General features: G+C 37.5%; 1 protein-coding gene and 1 long non-coding RNA gene across 19 annotated transcripts in view; one reads left to right on the plus strand and one right to left on the minus strand.

Annotated features, from left to right (window-relative positions):
- LOC308457616 overlaps positions 1-16708 on the plus strand; it is a 107176-nt gene that overhangs the window by 2826 nt on the left and 87642 nt on the right. For 8 of the 12 annotated variants that reach the window (XR_013977026.1, XR_013977028.1, XR_013977029.1 and 5 more), the window contains exon 3: positions 6741-6785. The exons of the other annotated variants lie outside the window; for them this stretch is intronic. This is a non-coding gene — a long non-coding RNA (uncharacterized lncRNA). The remainder of the gene's footprint in view (positions 1-6740; positions 6786-16708) is intronic. 12 annotated transcript variants of the gene reach the window in all.
- The window catches only part of CACNA1C (calcium voltage-gated channel subunit alpha1 C), a gene marked incomplete at its 5' end in the record, with an annotated part of 488103 nt that continues 471478 nt past the window's right edge, over positions 84-16708 (minus strand). For all 7 annotated transcript variants that reach the window (XM_080971552.1, XM_080971554.1, XM_080971553.1 and 4 more), the window contains one exon: positions 84-16099. In XM_080971552.1, the coding sequence (XP_080827678.1) occupies positions 15803-16099 (297 nt within the window). In that variant the 3' untranslated portion in view covers positions 84-15802. The remainder of the gene's footprint in view (positions 16100-16708) is intronic.

The following is a 16708-nucleotide window of genomic DNA, read 5'->3' on the forward strand; positions in this document are numbered from 1 at the left end:
AGTGGCTGGCAGATTGGCCTGTTTGTAGCAGAAGTCACGAGGAAGGTATAAGTGTAAAAGGAGTTAGGATAAACCAATCAAGACATTGTTAAAAAATTTATTAGCAATTTTTAAAATAACATAATTCCTCAGATAAAAATGCAATCTTACAGGAATATACATTTGTCTCACACCAAGGCAATTCTCTAGCTCACTTTGAGGGTCATTCATTCTGTTTATTTAAAATGTGTGAGAAGAGGGCAAGACTGGTTGTTTGTTTTTAACCTATGGCAGGCTTACATTATGGTTACAAACTGTACAGCTTTATTTTACAAGGGCAATTTTAGCCTTCTTGATTTCAGTTGGTTCATGAAAACTGGGTCTTAAAACAGTGGGACCTGCTCAACAGCTCTGTCTGGAACATCTTTAAGTTAGATAGTATGAGCATTTTGGATTAGGGAGGAGGAAAAGTGGAGGAATTTACATCTCGACAGACATAACAGCTTTTAAGAGCTCAGTTCATTCATGGATCTAAGCAATTAGAAAGAAAGTTACATGCAGAAATCTGTATCATATCAACTAAACATTTATAGCTGATGGTCAGGAGAAATGAAGTTCCTTGGATGGTCAGAGGAAGTGAAAGTTGTGCATGAGCCCACTGCACACTGAAATTAATAAGATGGATAATTTTGTCAGGATGAACCCCTCAGTTCAATGAAATAAGGAGAAACATATACTGAAGCTATACTTGGTTTGCCTGTTCCTGTAATGTGATCGCAGACAATAAGAATGTAGCCTAAAAAACGTGGAATCATACCCTAAATTATATTTGCTTCTGAGCTGGATTACAGTAGGTATTCTTTTCTTTAAAAAAAATTATCCTTGACTTGCTAAGCTTCACTATTTTAGGAAGGAATTCTTCCTTTCTTTCTATATATATATATATCCAAGAAAGGCACAGTGTGGCCTCTTTCATCCAGACACTTTTAAGAAATCAAATTTGTCTGTAGTAGAGGCATCTTTGACAGAGAGACAGCATTGTATAAAACATAGCAATATTTATTGGTAGGGACATGCAACTTGTTTTTTCATGGAAGGATGATTATGTGGAAGCTCTAGGTACATGAGGTTATGAGGTGCAGCATCTTATCTTGCAATGCTCTTTGTGTGTGTGTGCATTTGAATTAGAGATTTACCTAAAAACATAGAAATCATTTCTTGTTCAGATGTTTAGAGTTTTTAAGACACTTCTTATCCATTCATGTTGCAAGAGCTGTAGAAACTCTTAGTAGGTTCCTAAACGTACATGATTGAGACAATAAATGATTGAAGTGATTTTTTTTTAATATAAATTTGGTTCTGCTGACAGAAATTTCTCAAATAATAGCCCATGGTTAAAACTAGGCCAGAAACATCAAATAGTTTGAATGTGCCACCACACTATTTGTTTGCCTTGATTAATATGGTGCAAGGATACAGTTTTGCTGCTGAGAGCCTGCTTACATTGATAAGATGCATGGAATGGACTGTGGAGGAGGCTGACATCTATTTTGTATTGTGCTTGCAATGGTGAAGCCTCTGACACTGGTTGACTAAGTAAGTCAGTATTAATACACTAACTCATGAACACCTGCCCCCAAATCAGTGTTGTAGGCAATGGTCAACTGAGACAAGAATGATCTGTAAAGTAACCTTAGCACTTCAGGATAAAAAGAGGGATTGTGTACGCTGCCTTAAGCTCCTTAGAGGAACAGAAGGGCTAAAATATTATAAGTAAAATAAATAATAAAGGTCAGAAGGGGTTGTATGCTGTGTAGGGAGGGTAGGAGGTCAGCTGCCTAAAGGACTTGGGTCATTCCATGTCATTTCAACAAGGTCATGTCACCCTCCATCTCGGATGTTGATGAAATTTGGTGTACACTCATCCCTTATGATTGAAAGAAACCCCCTTAAATTTTCCTCTTCTATCTCAAACGGTTTTAATTTTATAGCGCTTCAAAGTTTCGTTAAATCTGCGTTGTCTGTCCGCTTTGAGACCTTCGGCACAATAAACCCTTGTGTACATTTTATTTATTTTTCTTCATAACAATTGATCAGATCTATTTGAAATTTTACACAGAGCTCAATAACATGATGAGGATTTCAGAAAAAAATACACCAGCACTCAAAAGATTTTATAAATGCCTACAAAAATATATAAATGCACTTGAAGCCTAGTTTTTTTGGTGGAAAACCTAGGTTTAGAAAACCTGAATTTACAGCATGTGGGCATGGTATAACCAAAAGTTTTTGATGTAGAAAATTATTGCAAAGAAATGCTCTTCCTTGAGAAATAATGAAATTTATGGGTTTTTATTCCTTGTAATGAAAATTTTACATTTTTGGACATCGTAGGAAAAAAATGGCTACCATTTTGTACAACTCTCCTACAATCCATAGCAGTAGTAGAAAAAATTACTGAAACAAAGTTGTTCATCTTAAAAATTACAATAATATTGGTTATTATAGATTTTTTTGAAAGTGCAGACTTGTTTCTAGTTTTGGGGTATTTAAAATTATGAAAATTGGCTATTGTGAAATCAATAATAATAATAATAATAAATTCGGTCAGAAACTTTAAATGCTGACATGTAAGGTAATAAGACCTAGCAAGAAAAAGATTAAAAGAATTTAAAACTATTATATTCAATTATGCAATATTACATGATCCCCAATTTGTTTTTCAGAATATTATTGCATACAAAGACAAGTCTATCTTACAAAGGAAAAGGAAAAGAGAATGATGTTTGTGTGCCATCTTGAAATAATGGATGCATGGAGACTTTTTAACATTTATGTTAAATATATTGAGGCGTAATTCACAATGAGGCTGTTTTATGACAGCAGATACATTAATAACAGTAAAGACAACAGTTAAACTAAAGTAAAAAATTACCATAACAGATTATGCTATTATCACAGTTGATTACCTTACAAGTTCAATGCTCCTCAGTTTCTTTGCTGTAGCCTCAGTATCACCTGTAAGTATTTCATTTTTTCTTCCATCAACACCAGTGGCTTGCATGACTCATCTGCATTGCATCACCCAACTTCAGCTATCTATGATTCATCCACAAACTGAACAATAGCATACACAACTAGCAAGACTTCTCTGAACTGCAATCTGAGAAAACATTTTAAAATGTCTAATATTTTAAATATTTCTGAAATGAATAATTATTTTTTAAATAATGGATGTACTCATATTTTTATATAATACTCAATTTTTAATTTTTTGGAATATTTTTCTTGCTAGGTCTTACTTCCTTACATGTCAGCATTTAATGTTCTACTGACTGTAAATTCTTTTTTTCTTTTTTTATATTCCTGATAGCCAATTTTCATAACTTCAAAATCCCAAAATTAAAACAAATCTGCACTTTTGAAAAAAACCTATAATAATATTATTTTAATTTTTAAGATGAACAACTTTGTTTCATTAATGTTTTCTATTACAGCTATGGATTGTAGGAAAGTTGTACACAATGGCTACCCAGTAGCCATTTTCCCCCACGATGTCCAAAAAACGTAAAATTTTCATTACAAGGAATAAAAAATCACAAATTTCATTCTTTGTCAAGAAAGAACATGTCTTTGCAATAATTTTCAACATCAAAAACTTTTGGTTACATCATGCCCACATGCTGTAAATTCAGGTTTTCTAAACCTAGTTTTTCCATAAAAAAACTAGGCTACAAGTGCATTTATAATTTTTTGTAGGCATTTATAAAATCTTTTGAGTGCTGGTGTATTTTTTTCTGAAATCCTCATCATTTTATTGAGCTCTGTGTAAAATTTCAAAGAGATCTGATAATTGTTTATGGAGAAAAAGAAACCCCAAAATGTACACAAGGGTATCTTGTGCCGAGGGTCTCAAGAGGGACAGACAACGCAGATTTAACGAAACTTCGAAGTGCTTTAAAAATAAAACCGTTTGAGATCGAGGGGAAAAAATTAAGGGGGTTTCTTTCAATCATAAGTGAAGTGTGTACACCAAGTTTCATCAAAATCTGAAATGGTGGGTGAGAAAACCCTTGGTTATTTTGCATTGATTTGATGTGGAATGATCCATTTGGGATAAATAGGAACCTGAGGAAGCTTGTGTGATGCAAAGATGGAGAAAGGTGGGCTGAGTTGGAGAAAGGGGGACTGAGGCAAAGCCTCCCAGGGGGCTCAGTGCAGGAAGGAGGTGGATAGGCAAAGGGAGGATAAGAGGGTTCGAGGCTGTGACCAGGGAGCCAAGAGGACATAAGCTGCTAGGACACTAACAAGAGTAGCACAGAAGGAGGATTTTGTCTGATGTGGTTTCTCCCGTCACTGTAACATTGTGACCTACAACAACCCTGAGGTTGTAATTTTGGGATTTTTAAAATTTTCACAGCACATAAACTACCTTCTCTACCAATGTGCAAGATACTGACATGAATTCTTACTAAGTAATTGGTGATCATGAGCCAGATAATATGCCTAGAGCAGCTTCTGTGTTCATTTTACTGTTCATGAAAACACAGAATTGTTTTTGTTTTTTATGTGACGGCTTACTTTGTAAGCAGACTTTAGAAAATAGTTTATGAAAAGCAGGCCATAAATAATTAAAGAAATTACTTATGATGCTAAAGGTTAATATAGATTAGCATAGTCCACTAAAAGTAGATCCCTAAATGATTTGTTTAAGAGCATAAGAAAAGTATTACATTCAGACCGATAGGATACCAATGGTATTATACTATCTCTGTCAGTGGTGAATACAAGATGCTACAATAATACGTACACCACTACAAGGCAATAATACAGGAACTGTGTTGAAATTCATACTTTCAGAAACTGAGATGAACTAAGATCAAACTGGGTTTATTTCCTCTTATTTCATATCTCTTTCTGATAGTATAAAATGTAGCTCAAGGATATATGCCCCAAATATGTACAGCACAATTAATCAGGATTCCGCCCGCCCCCCCTTGCACAAATCCTCACATTAAATGGAGTTTGGGCAGAAGACTGATTGATTGAACCACCTGTCACCAGTGGACTTCAGCTAGGATACCAGAGAGAAAATGTTCTGATAAAATAATTGCAGAATAATATCACTGATGGCTGTTTCATCATTAACACTCCTTCTAATACTAAACTTATGTAGTGAGTGTTTTGTCCGGAATGTCTCTGGATGTCGCAGCATGCTTGGAGGACCCCTAATGTTTGCAGAAGTATAAAAAGGCTTCTTTAAAAACAAAAACACACAAAGCCCCCCCCCCCCCCCCGAACAATGAGGACTGAACATGCGCAATAGCCACAGAATATTGTGTGATAGCTGGAAAAGGAAAATGGAGAACAAGATGGAGGAGTGGAATGCCCTGCTTGGAAGGAGGGGCTGGCTGGAACCCAAACTCTGAAGGTATACGACAGTATTTTTTACAGGTCCTGCCAGGTCCCACTTGTTCCTCCTAATGGCAATCTGACACATAGCACATAAAACTGGGGCACCCATGGGCAAAGTAAGGGTTTCTGTGCATTCCCCAGGTATTCAGAAAAAATATTATTTTGTAAAAAAGAAAAGAGGGGAAGGGACAGAAAAGAACCCATCTTCCAACAAGAACTACATATGAGCAAAGCTCTCCTGTAATAATGGTACGTTAAGACATGTATAAAATCTCTGACAGTGATGAACGCTGGAGGGCTGGATTGGCTTTTCAACAAGGAAAAAGAGGAGCTCTCCCAGACAACACAGGGAATAGGGATTAAAAAAAATATCCCTCCCCTGCTATAGTTTTCAGTTTGGGAGCTGTGGCAATTCCAAAACATATCTGCATTGATTTACAATGTAATAGCACTCAGAATTGAGGATGGTGATGGCAGCCCCCAGGCCTGAACAATCTGAAATAAGTTCAAGGTCCCCTGACTCATGTCAGGATAATGCTCCTATCCCTGCAAAGTACTGCTGAGGTTTAGGTCTAGCTGAACAAACCCCACCCCCACCCCACCAGGTATTATAGTTCTCAAGTTTGTGGCTGTTGAGTATGTATGTATAGGTTAAAGCACTATCCTCCTGTTGTACCACTCTGGTTGGAGGCCATTCCCACCACTGTCCCTCAACCATTTCTGTCCTCTCAGCAGCAATAAGTTCTAGCGGACAAAGGAGTCTGAATTCTTCCCCGTCCCCAAGTCCTAATAGGCCTTCAATATTTAGGATAGTACTTCCTGCATGGAATGTATATTGTATACCTGTATGAACTGCATATTGTTAATACATGGTGTGGATCTGATTAAATCCCACACTTCATTGCAAGTAAAGGACCAGTCTCCACCTAGGAAACTACAATAAATGAGACAACCCTGTCTCTCTATTCTGGAGTCACATTTTTTCTTATGTAGTCACTACTATCTCAGGGCCTTTATCCTTGTGTGATCCAGTCTACTTAGTAAAAATGTCATATGGTATTCCTTATCCCTTTGCTGCCCGCCTCCCCCCATTTACTTATGTGAAATTAGCAATATTAAGCTGGAGGACATAGGAGGTTCCTTTCAGCCATATATTCTATTAATTTCAGTTCTCTTTGTGTGGTCTCACTAGCTTCAAATCAGTTAATTTCCCATGCTTGTTAAGTTGAATATGATTAAGAATCTCATGTATACATGGCATAGTTCTCTCTCTCTCTCTCTCTCTCTCTCTCTCTCTCTCTCTCTGTCTGTTATTAAATCTCACATTTTTTCTTTTTCTGTGTTAGAATTTTGATGGCCTGGCAAATGTTACTGTTTTGATCTTTTATCAGGTAAAGAACAGTTTTGCCCAAATAATTTCCATGTAAGAAACTGTAACATATAAAACAACCCTCTCTTTGTAGTGTGAAGTCAGAACCCAACCCAGGATTTTGATTAATCTTCTAGAGATTAATTGGACACAACTGTCCATTCATCTATCCAACCTCACAGTTCCTTGATTCATATTCCATTCCATTTATATTATATCAGAACTGTAATGTTTAATACAAATCGATGTACAATTATACCAAATATGGTTCAAATGTGGGCTCTTCCTGTAAAGGATGAGTTTATTTTTAAATGTTATTAAGAAGCGCACAAATTGCAATTGTTACTAAGAGAATAATCTCAGCAACTGAACAGTTAGCGAGCTGTGTGTTTTCTTGAAATGTTGTCTCCATGGTTGTCAAATCATAACTTGCCTTTAAGTAAGAATGTTTCACAGAATGATCTCAAACTCTTCAGTCAGAAAAAGACACAGAAGCCTGGCTGAGACCCATACAACTCTTATATTGGCATCAGTCTAAAGAAAGCAATGATACATTGCTTTAGAAATTATCAAGAAATGTAAAAAATGCATTTGCCCTTTTTGTTGTTGTCATAGTCGTCAACGGGGTGGGACTAGGGTTAGAAAACAAAGCAGAAATAGATGTGGTCCTGTACATAGTGCTCCTTTGGCTGTCCCTTCAGACTCCGGTGCAGTGGGGGGTGGGGTAATAAAACAGGTTGGATCCCTTGCAGTAGCAGCAACATCTGCATCATTGTAATCATCAACATCTTCATCATACATGTTCACTTGAAGAGGCAGACAATGCAGAAAAGTTCTTGGGCTAAGGGAACTCCAGCTCTGGATCATTAAGCCCAGCTTTCCTCCCATATTCTAAATCATACAGAATAAGGAAGGGGGGGGGGGAATCCAATATAACCGACCTGGTAGAATGACCAAGGGTGATGGGGGAAGATGGAAGTCTTGGTACTTGCAATAAATGTCTTTAGTCTGCAGTGTACAGTTGTCGAGCTGCAGGAGTGAACAAACTCAAAAGAGTGATGGTTGGCTTTTTCCCCTTCTAGAAAACAACCCAGTCTTTAGCTTCTGTAAAGCTTCCATCGGCAGTGCAGTGATTGTATCCAACATGTAAGCCCAATACAAAGGGAAAAGAAAGGACATTTTATGGAACCAAAGCTTTTCCCCTTTCCCCTACCATGCCCCAGACTGCCCCACTTAAAGGAGGCAGTAGCTCTTTGCTCAGACCCATTTAAGTATCTCTTTCTATGCTTATATTATAGCCACTTGAAGTAAAATAGCAGTCACTCATAATCTAAACTGTGCTGGCAGCAGCAAGCTCTGGCCATGGTCCACCAAAATCTCTGTTAAAATATCTGCAAAGTACCTTTCATTCATTGGTAATTGATACGAAATAGGGTATAGACAGACTACGACAAATATATTAAAGAACTAAGATCTTTCATCCGGTGCTTGAAATTTGGATAGAAACTCCTTCCTCTATGCACAATGCAAATGCACAATGATGGCAGAAGAACCTACTTTGAGTAAATTGCATCTTCAGTCTAACTTTCTATAGAAACAAAAGATGCTCCATACCATAGGTAAATGATTTCATTAATACCTAAACCCAGAAGGTTCTATATATAACAGTTTGTTTTGACAGAAATTGTAGCACCAGTATATACTTAGAAAACATTGTTAATTCCTGTCAAGTGTGTATATATCGTGGTTAATATAAATTCAGTGAATAATTTGCATAAATATGCAATTTTGCACACTCACATGAAGGCATAAAGAATGTGTTTAAATAGGCAGTGTAAACAGGGGGTTTTGTAAAATGCCTGCACAGTATGCATAGTCTCCAAATAATATCAGTAAATATATAAAACTGGATAATATAAACAGATTAGATAATACACTGCCTGGTCAACATGCATAATTTTTGTGTTAAGACTATTCATTTTGATAAGGACATGTATGAATCTAAAATCACTTTTTCAACATCACTTGGATACCCCTGACAATGTGCAAAATTAATTACTTATGCTATCACTTTGTATTTGTTCTCTGTGCCTTTCTGTAAATTTGCAAAGTCACAATTTAACTCTAACTAACCTCAATAAATGCATGTCAAAGCAGTACAGTACTTATGATGGTTGGATGCATGAAATATCAGTTCTCTGACAAATACCACAGGAGGTAAAGGAATAGCACCATATACAACCAGTTATGGCTGGTATTTTACTACCTGTGGAATTTACACTTTTATGGGAACTCATAGGGTGATATCCAAGGTTAGTCAGAGTAGACCTATTGAAATCAATGGACTTAAGTCTGATTATCATTGGTAGTATACGACTAGTGATAAGTTTGCAATTGCATATAACTGTCTTCATCTATTCCCTTGGAATGCTGTCATAATCAGTGAAAAATAATGCAGCCACCTAATTCCCCATTCCCAAACGTGCAGTGCATGCTTACGTTGGGAGTGGGCAATTCTAAATGAATTTAGGATTGGTTTACATGCATATGTGTATCATTTAATTTCACTTGATTACTAAATGGCTTACAGTTGTGAACCAATTCAACTGAAAAGCTTTAAGCCCCTTCTGATGTTTATTTAAGTAGCATGAGAGCTGCTGCAGTTCAGCTGTTTCCTATGCTGCTTGAGTGGCATCAGAAGCCCTAATATGGGAGGAGTCCACAGTGTGCCATCCCACACCATCATCACTATTCCTAAAGTTGAGGTATCATAGGCATGGGAAGGAGCCATACTGCCATCTCCATCCATGTGTCCATCCTGTGGTGCAGGATTTACACTGATGCAGCTCCCATTTTATGAAGTTAATGTCAGAACGGATCCTTTGAATTTTAGGTGATCTGAAGTTATATGAAAAGTATTTCTGTTGTATTTGATCTGTTTTGGCTTGTTGAGAAATGAAATTAATATCTTGATATTAGTCATTAGCATCATAATCCTGTACACATCTACTCAGAAATAAGTCTCATTGAGATTAATGGGACTTAGGTATACCTATGGGTATAGGATTGCAGTCTTTTTGATATAAATTAAAAAATTAAAAATTGTCCAGTAGCACCTTAGGGACTATGCACACGAAAGCTTATACCCACAACAAACTTAGTTGGTCTCTAAGGTGCTACTGGACAATTTTTTTACAGTGGTACCTCGGGTTAAGAACTTAATTCGTTCTGGAGGTCCATTCTTAACCTGAAACTGTTCTTAACCTGAGCTACCACTTCAGCTAATGGGGCCTCCCGCTGCTGCCGCGCGATTTCTGTTCTCATCCTGAAACAAAGTTCTTAACCTGAGGTACTATTTCTGGGTTAGCGGAGTCTGTAAGCTGAAGCATCTGTAACCTGAAGCGTATGTAACCCGAGGTACCACTGTATTTATTTCGACTGCGTCAGACCAACATGGCTACCTACCTGAATCTAGAGTCTTTTTGATGAATACTGTATGCAGGTGTGGACTGGCCCTAGTAATTATGAATATGATATTGAGGAATGACAGCTATTCTGGATTAATAAAAAATGAATGAAATTGTTTGATCTCATGCATACATGGTTGGAAACAGTTAATGAGAATTCTTAAGCGCAAACAAAACTAAAAAAAGCAAGTTGTTTCCAGGCGGATTCTGGCTCTCTGCTCTCATTGCAGCATGGTTATTAATTGTTGGCCAGGATGTGATTTTGGAGAACATGCTATATAAATTGTGTGCACAGTTGTCAGGGCTGGCTCAGGACATTTTGCCATTAGAGGCAAAACAGAAAATCTTGACCCCTCATCCGCTGTGTGTCTGCTGCTGTATGTCTGCCCACTTGCTGGATCTGCTGCCTCTCCCAGCTTTCTGGAGCTTGTTGCCCTGAGGCGACTGCCACACCTCACCTCATGGGTGGGCTTGGCCCTGACAGTTGTATAATGCCTCTCTAAGAATGGATATCATCATACTTTGCAAAATTTGATTGATTTTTCATAGATAGTTCAACCTATTTAATAAGTCTTCTTGTTGGAGCCTTCTATAAGTGAATGCATGGTTTAATAAAATCTGGAGCATGATGGTTATGAGCAAAGTAGAAAAAAAATAGTAAAATTAAGAGAAGAAGGACAAAAAAGAGGTTTTTTTTTAACTTTTCAGTATGTTATTACAAATATTAACACTGGAGGGAAAATATATACTCATCTTTGATCTTTTTGTTAGCCCCTTTGTGTATGGTTTCAGAGAAGAGAGGGAAACACATTCATTTATGTAATAGATGAAGTATAGTGACTTATGACCATCAATCTACAACCTAGTACTTCTCTGTTAAATGCAAAGTATTAAATGTATAGTAGTTCTCCACAAGCACATGGTTAAAAATATAATTTGCTACCACAAGATATAGTAACGACTGCCAGCTTGGATGGCTTTAAAGGGGGGTTGACAAAGTCATGGAGGATAATGCTCTCAATGCTATTAACCAGGATAGTTGTGTACTGCCTCCTGTAAGGGAGGTGGTATGCCTCTGAATACCAGTTTCTGGGGAGCACCAGTGGGGAGAGTGCTCATGTCCTGCTTGTTGGTCACTATCAGAGCAGGAGATGCTTGACTAGATAGGTCTTAGGAGCAAACATTCCAGCTCCAGAAGACATGCTTTGAAGACCTTCCTGCTTTGGATGGCCTTTTGCCTTGCTTCAGCTAATTTCTATTTTAAATGCTGTTGGTTGTATTGTTTTCTATACTGAAATTTTATTGTTTTAAATTTATACCAATTTAATAATGTAATCTGTTTTATAAATAATATATTGGTTTGGAAAATGCGGTATAAATACCTGGTGGCAATGTTGCAGCACAGAAGCATACTTGAGACCGCTGATTTTCATGAGCTTAACAGTTCTCAGTTCTGTGTTAGATTATATTATTATTATTATTATTATTAAATTTGTATACCAATTATAGCCAATAAGACAGTACTTATTTTTAAAAGAAAGGAATGGATAGGGGTTTCATTTGCTGAAGTAGGGACACGGGTGGCGCTGTGGTCTAAACCACCGAGCCTATTGAGTTTGCATATCATAAGGTTGGCAGTTTGAATCTGCCTGGCAGGGTGAGCTCCTGTTGCTTTGTCCCAGCTCTTGCCAACATAGCAGTTCGAAAGCATACCAGTGTGAATAGATAAATAGGTACCACTGTGGTAGGAAGGTAAATGACATTTTTGTGCACTCTGGCACTTGTCACGTTATTCCATGTGCCAGAGGGGTTTAGTCATGCTGGCCACATGACCCGGAAAGCTGTCTGCGGTAAATGCTGACTCCCTCAGCCTGAAAGCGGAGATGAATGCTACACCCCATAGCCAAATTCGACTGGACTTAACCATCCAGGGGTCGTTTACCTTGTTAACTTCATTTGCTGAAAATAATGGGGCATTAGCTCCAGGATAGAAACTTTGTTTGTGCTGCTGAAGCAAATGCAGATCAGGACCAGGCTGATAAGACAGTTTTTTTCTGAGGAAGTGGCCAGAATTAGTTAACTATTGGATGCTGGTGAAACAAAAAGTATATAAGAACCCTTAGCCAGAGAATATGACCTTTTCTGCAGATTTATGATTGGACTGCCTGACATTTAGATGTTGGGGGCTTATATAATATGATACACAAGCCATATATTCCAGAACAGAATTTACTTGATTTGGAAGACTTCTGAGTAAGTGGCTTAGATAGTCATAAAATCTGAGTGTTAAAAGTCATGCCATATAACTGCTGAGCCTCAGGCCTTGAGACAAGATAACTAAAGCAACCTCAGGAAATAACTGTCCAGATTTTTTGCCTTTAAAAAGGCATTTTTATAGCCTCCATAGATATCTTATTTGAATCTCTGAAATTTTGGGTTAATTTGTTTCTGTCCTACCTGTGATGGAAATGCAATTTCCCCTCATTTCTGTTCAATATGCCCCATTATGTATGTGCATATCTTTCTGAAACACGTGTATTCAAATCAGTATTGAATATATAATTCCAAGGAGTATATTAGTCCACTGAGCAGGTGTATTTCTGATACTGAACTGCAGATTATGCTCCCAGTCCTAATCAGTTATAATAGTGCTCATCGTGACTGATGGTCACTCATTGTGACTGAATTCAGCCCCCCCCCCCATGAACAAGTGATTGGGTGTTGAAAGAGGTCATAGTGCCAACCATATGATCAGGTGGTAGATGGTAGCAGATGTGCTCGGACACATGCATACAAGCAATTTGTATCACATAGCTGCATGGACATATTTTTGGACTGGGGTTATGTTGAACAATTGCCATCTTGCCAACATGTTCCCCCTGGCTCATTAGTCCTCCTCTCCCTGCCCTTATTTCCCATTATTGTTTTATGCTCTTAACATTATTTTGCATTGTGTTCTTTTATCATCTTGTGATCTTTTCCAATGTAAAGTGGTTCTAAAAACTAATAATTACTACCTGTGTTTCATACAGTTCTTCAATTAATCAGGCTAAAGGCAAATGCCATTTTATCAGATTGTATTCAGATTCTTATTCATAATACTCTTTAAATGCTTCTCAGAGTGCTTCAATTTAGTGAGTCGTTCTCCATCTTACACTTGTGCATTTTGTTCTTTGTTCCTATGAATAACAAGTTATATTTATTGTTGTTTAACTTCATGTTTTGTTTTGTTTTGTCATACTAATAATTTTTTTAATTACTTTTTCCTTTAAAGTAATTGTAGTCCCTTTAAATGTGCAAATTTGGTGAAGGGTGCTTTGCACTCAGCTTGATATAAATCTGCAACTGAAACCGTGACTAACTCATGAAGAGCATTAATTTGATGTTGTTACATTCATTATTCTTCTAGTATTTTCTCTATAGTAAAATAAATTATTCCCCTTCCTGGAGTTGCTGATGCCAGCTCAGTTTATAGGAAAGGATCAACTGGACTATCTTTGTATAGTGAAATTTGTCACCCTTTAGTGAGGAGAATCATTTTAACTGTGCAAAGGGGTTAAACCTGGATAAAAATTCTCAGCTCCAGAAAGCAAGGTACTCTTCCCATCTCAATTCATTACTGTGCATGTTCAAGGGAGTGCAGAAAAAAGAAAGTGAACACAAGATATGCAAAATCAGTTAATGATCAACCTGCCAGTGGGTTGCAGACTAGTTACTTAACACCAGGTACACTTTGTTCATTGTACAAATTAAAAAAGGGAAAAATTGTATACCCTTTCCCCCCAACCACATGTAGAAAAGCACTTAAAAGTTCAAAGGTAAAGCTTGGCACACTCCAAATACGAAATGATTTACTTTACATGCAGCAAAATATACAAGAATTGTTATTTCCCCCTTAAACAAACTTAATTCATCATATTTGCTTGGCACAATTGCAATTCATTTTAAAAAAATAGTTGAAAAATACTGAAACTGACCTGAATTCAAGTATTACGGTTTCTTCAACAGAAACATCATCAATGCAATAAAACATCACACAGAATATATCGAAACGTAACTCCTTCTCACTTGTGTGGTTTTTTTTTGTTTTCTTTAATTCCCTTGTTTTGTTTTTCTATACAGTTTTAATGCCAACACAATTCACAAATTGTATTCAAAATTAATATTATTGCATTGTTTTTGCATATCTTGTGGAACAGAAAATGCAAAGAGTTACTGATTCCCCTTTCAAAAGCAGAGACAGTGGTATATTTTTACACTCACATGACCCCAGATACAGCTCTCCTGCAGTTATACCAGGAAGTGGAGAACTGTATGAACTTACAAACTTTCAGGCATGCATTCACTCTCTCATTCAGTCCTGTTCACTCATTCACACACCCGCAAATATACCTACCACTATAAAGAATCCAAATCGATCACTCATATGTGCAAGACTATATCAAGTGCATTGCCTACTATCTTTAAATTATAAAACAACAACAAAAAGGAGTTTTCCATTACTTCAAATAAAATTACAAATTCTTGTGTACATAATGGTTGGCAAAACTCTTCTAATATCATTATTAGTTTCTACCCAAATTTCAATGGAGGGAAACAAAAAAAAATTAAATAGTACAACATAATCAAATCAAACCAATTTTAAACATTTGCAAAGGTGAGAAAGAAAACAAAAAGTTAGGTGATTACAAAACTTTGTAAACACTCTGTTCACCCCCTCCCTCAAAAAATAAAATACCATAAAATAAAGTATTCAAAAATAAAAATTAGAACATGCTTTCAATAAAATATCAAACAGCAAAAACAAGGAGAGATCTACATTAGCCCATCACCACATCTCTTTGAAATGGGCGGGTTGCCTGAACTCCGGTTTGACAGAGCTGGCTTCCTGCTCCTTGAGCAGTTGGCACAGCTAGCTGTCTGAGCTCTGATTGGTTGGCAGAGTAGACTGCCTGAGCTCTGATTGACTGGCAGAGAAGTCTGCCTAGGAGTCTCTGCATTTCCATTAATAAGCATCTGCAATATTGCCATCTACATCTCCTGTACCATTGCCACTTCTGCTTCCTCCTCCAACTCCTCTTCCTCAGCAAAGTGTGGGGATCTGTTGCTGAAGTCTTCTATTCCACTTGCAGATCAAAAGGGCCTTGGCTTTATGGAGATGGTGAGGCTCATACAGAATATGTGCAAAATGATTCTTTTTTGTACAAGCAAAGTTGAAAGACACCCGTTTGATGCAGTGTCCTTTTGGCTAGGGCCATTCACAGGAAGCTGAGGTTTTCCATCACATTCAGGAAGCAGCTGTTGTTCCTTGTGCAGGGACTGAGAAAAGGAAGGATCTGACTCTCCTCCTTTTACTTGTCATTCTTCCTTCATGGACACATGCTGGGGTTGTATATTCACTCCTGAAAAGCTCTTTTACACCACCCAACTCTGCAATTCTTCCTGACGGAAATGAATGAAGAACGCTGTTCTGGTTACTCCAGGTCACGAGAACAGTGAGGCACTTCTGAAACAAACCCATTAGGAACATTGAAACAAATTAAAAAACCAGCATCACTTTCAGCCTTGGCAACTACAGGCTGCTGATATAAATCCTGCTGTCCTTAGGCTCCTCTTGACTTTTTCTACAATCTGGGTTCTGGGCTGTTTCCTCTTTCTCTCCCATACAGTCCTGCCCTGGGTCCCTGCAGTTAACAAAAGGCAAGAGGTTGCCATTGGGGCTTGGCTTGCTGTTACCATTGAGAATGTTGTCAGCAGCATTCTCCATTTCTTCTATCGTCAAGTCACAAGCATCAGCCAGCTCTTGGGTTGTGACCTCAATGAACTTTGGATCTTGAGCAAACTGCACCAGGCCTTCCGAAATCAAGACCTTTAAAGAGCCAGGAGATCAAACACAAGAAAGAAAAGCAAAAATCAATTTTAATATAATAACAAGAGCCAAAGCAATCTGTGGAAATAACAGACAGTAATAATTTGATGGGTAAACCTGGCTTTATAGGACAATGGCTTGGGCCCTATCTTTCCTTCTATGAATGGAGCAGTTAATGTAATAAAGCTTTCCCATTATCCCCTTCCTCTTCAGTCTGCAGCACCCCTGAAAATCTGATTGTAGGGATTGGGAATGGTATTGAATATGGTGTTGTTGGGTTGCTGAATTGACAAAAATATTCCCCCCCCAACATAAACTGAACAGCAATTTAGGATCAAAGGCTGCAATCCTAACCCACTTACTTGGGAGTAAGTCCCATTGAATTCATTTGGGCTTACTTTTGAGGAGACATGGTTAGGATTGCACTTTGAGCCAATTTTGTTTTATTCACTTGCTAGTATAGATAAATAAAGTGAAATACTCACAGTATTTAGAGAAAAAAAATTTTTGGGTTTCTCTTGCTTCAAACCTACACTACTGGTCATTTCTGCCAGAGATGCTACATGCTAAGTTATCTCCTGACAGCTTCCTGCCTACAGTACAAATGCA

Source organism: Podarcis pityusensis, assembly GCF_964106645.2.
Source record: "Podarcis pityusensis genome assembly, chromosome: 10".
Lineage (NCBI taxonomy): Eukaryota > Metazoa > Chordata > Lepidosauria > Squamata > Lacertidae > Podarcis > Podarcis pityusensis.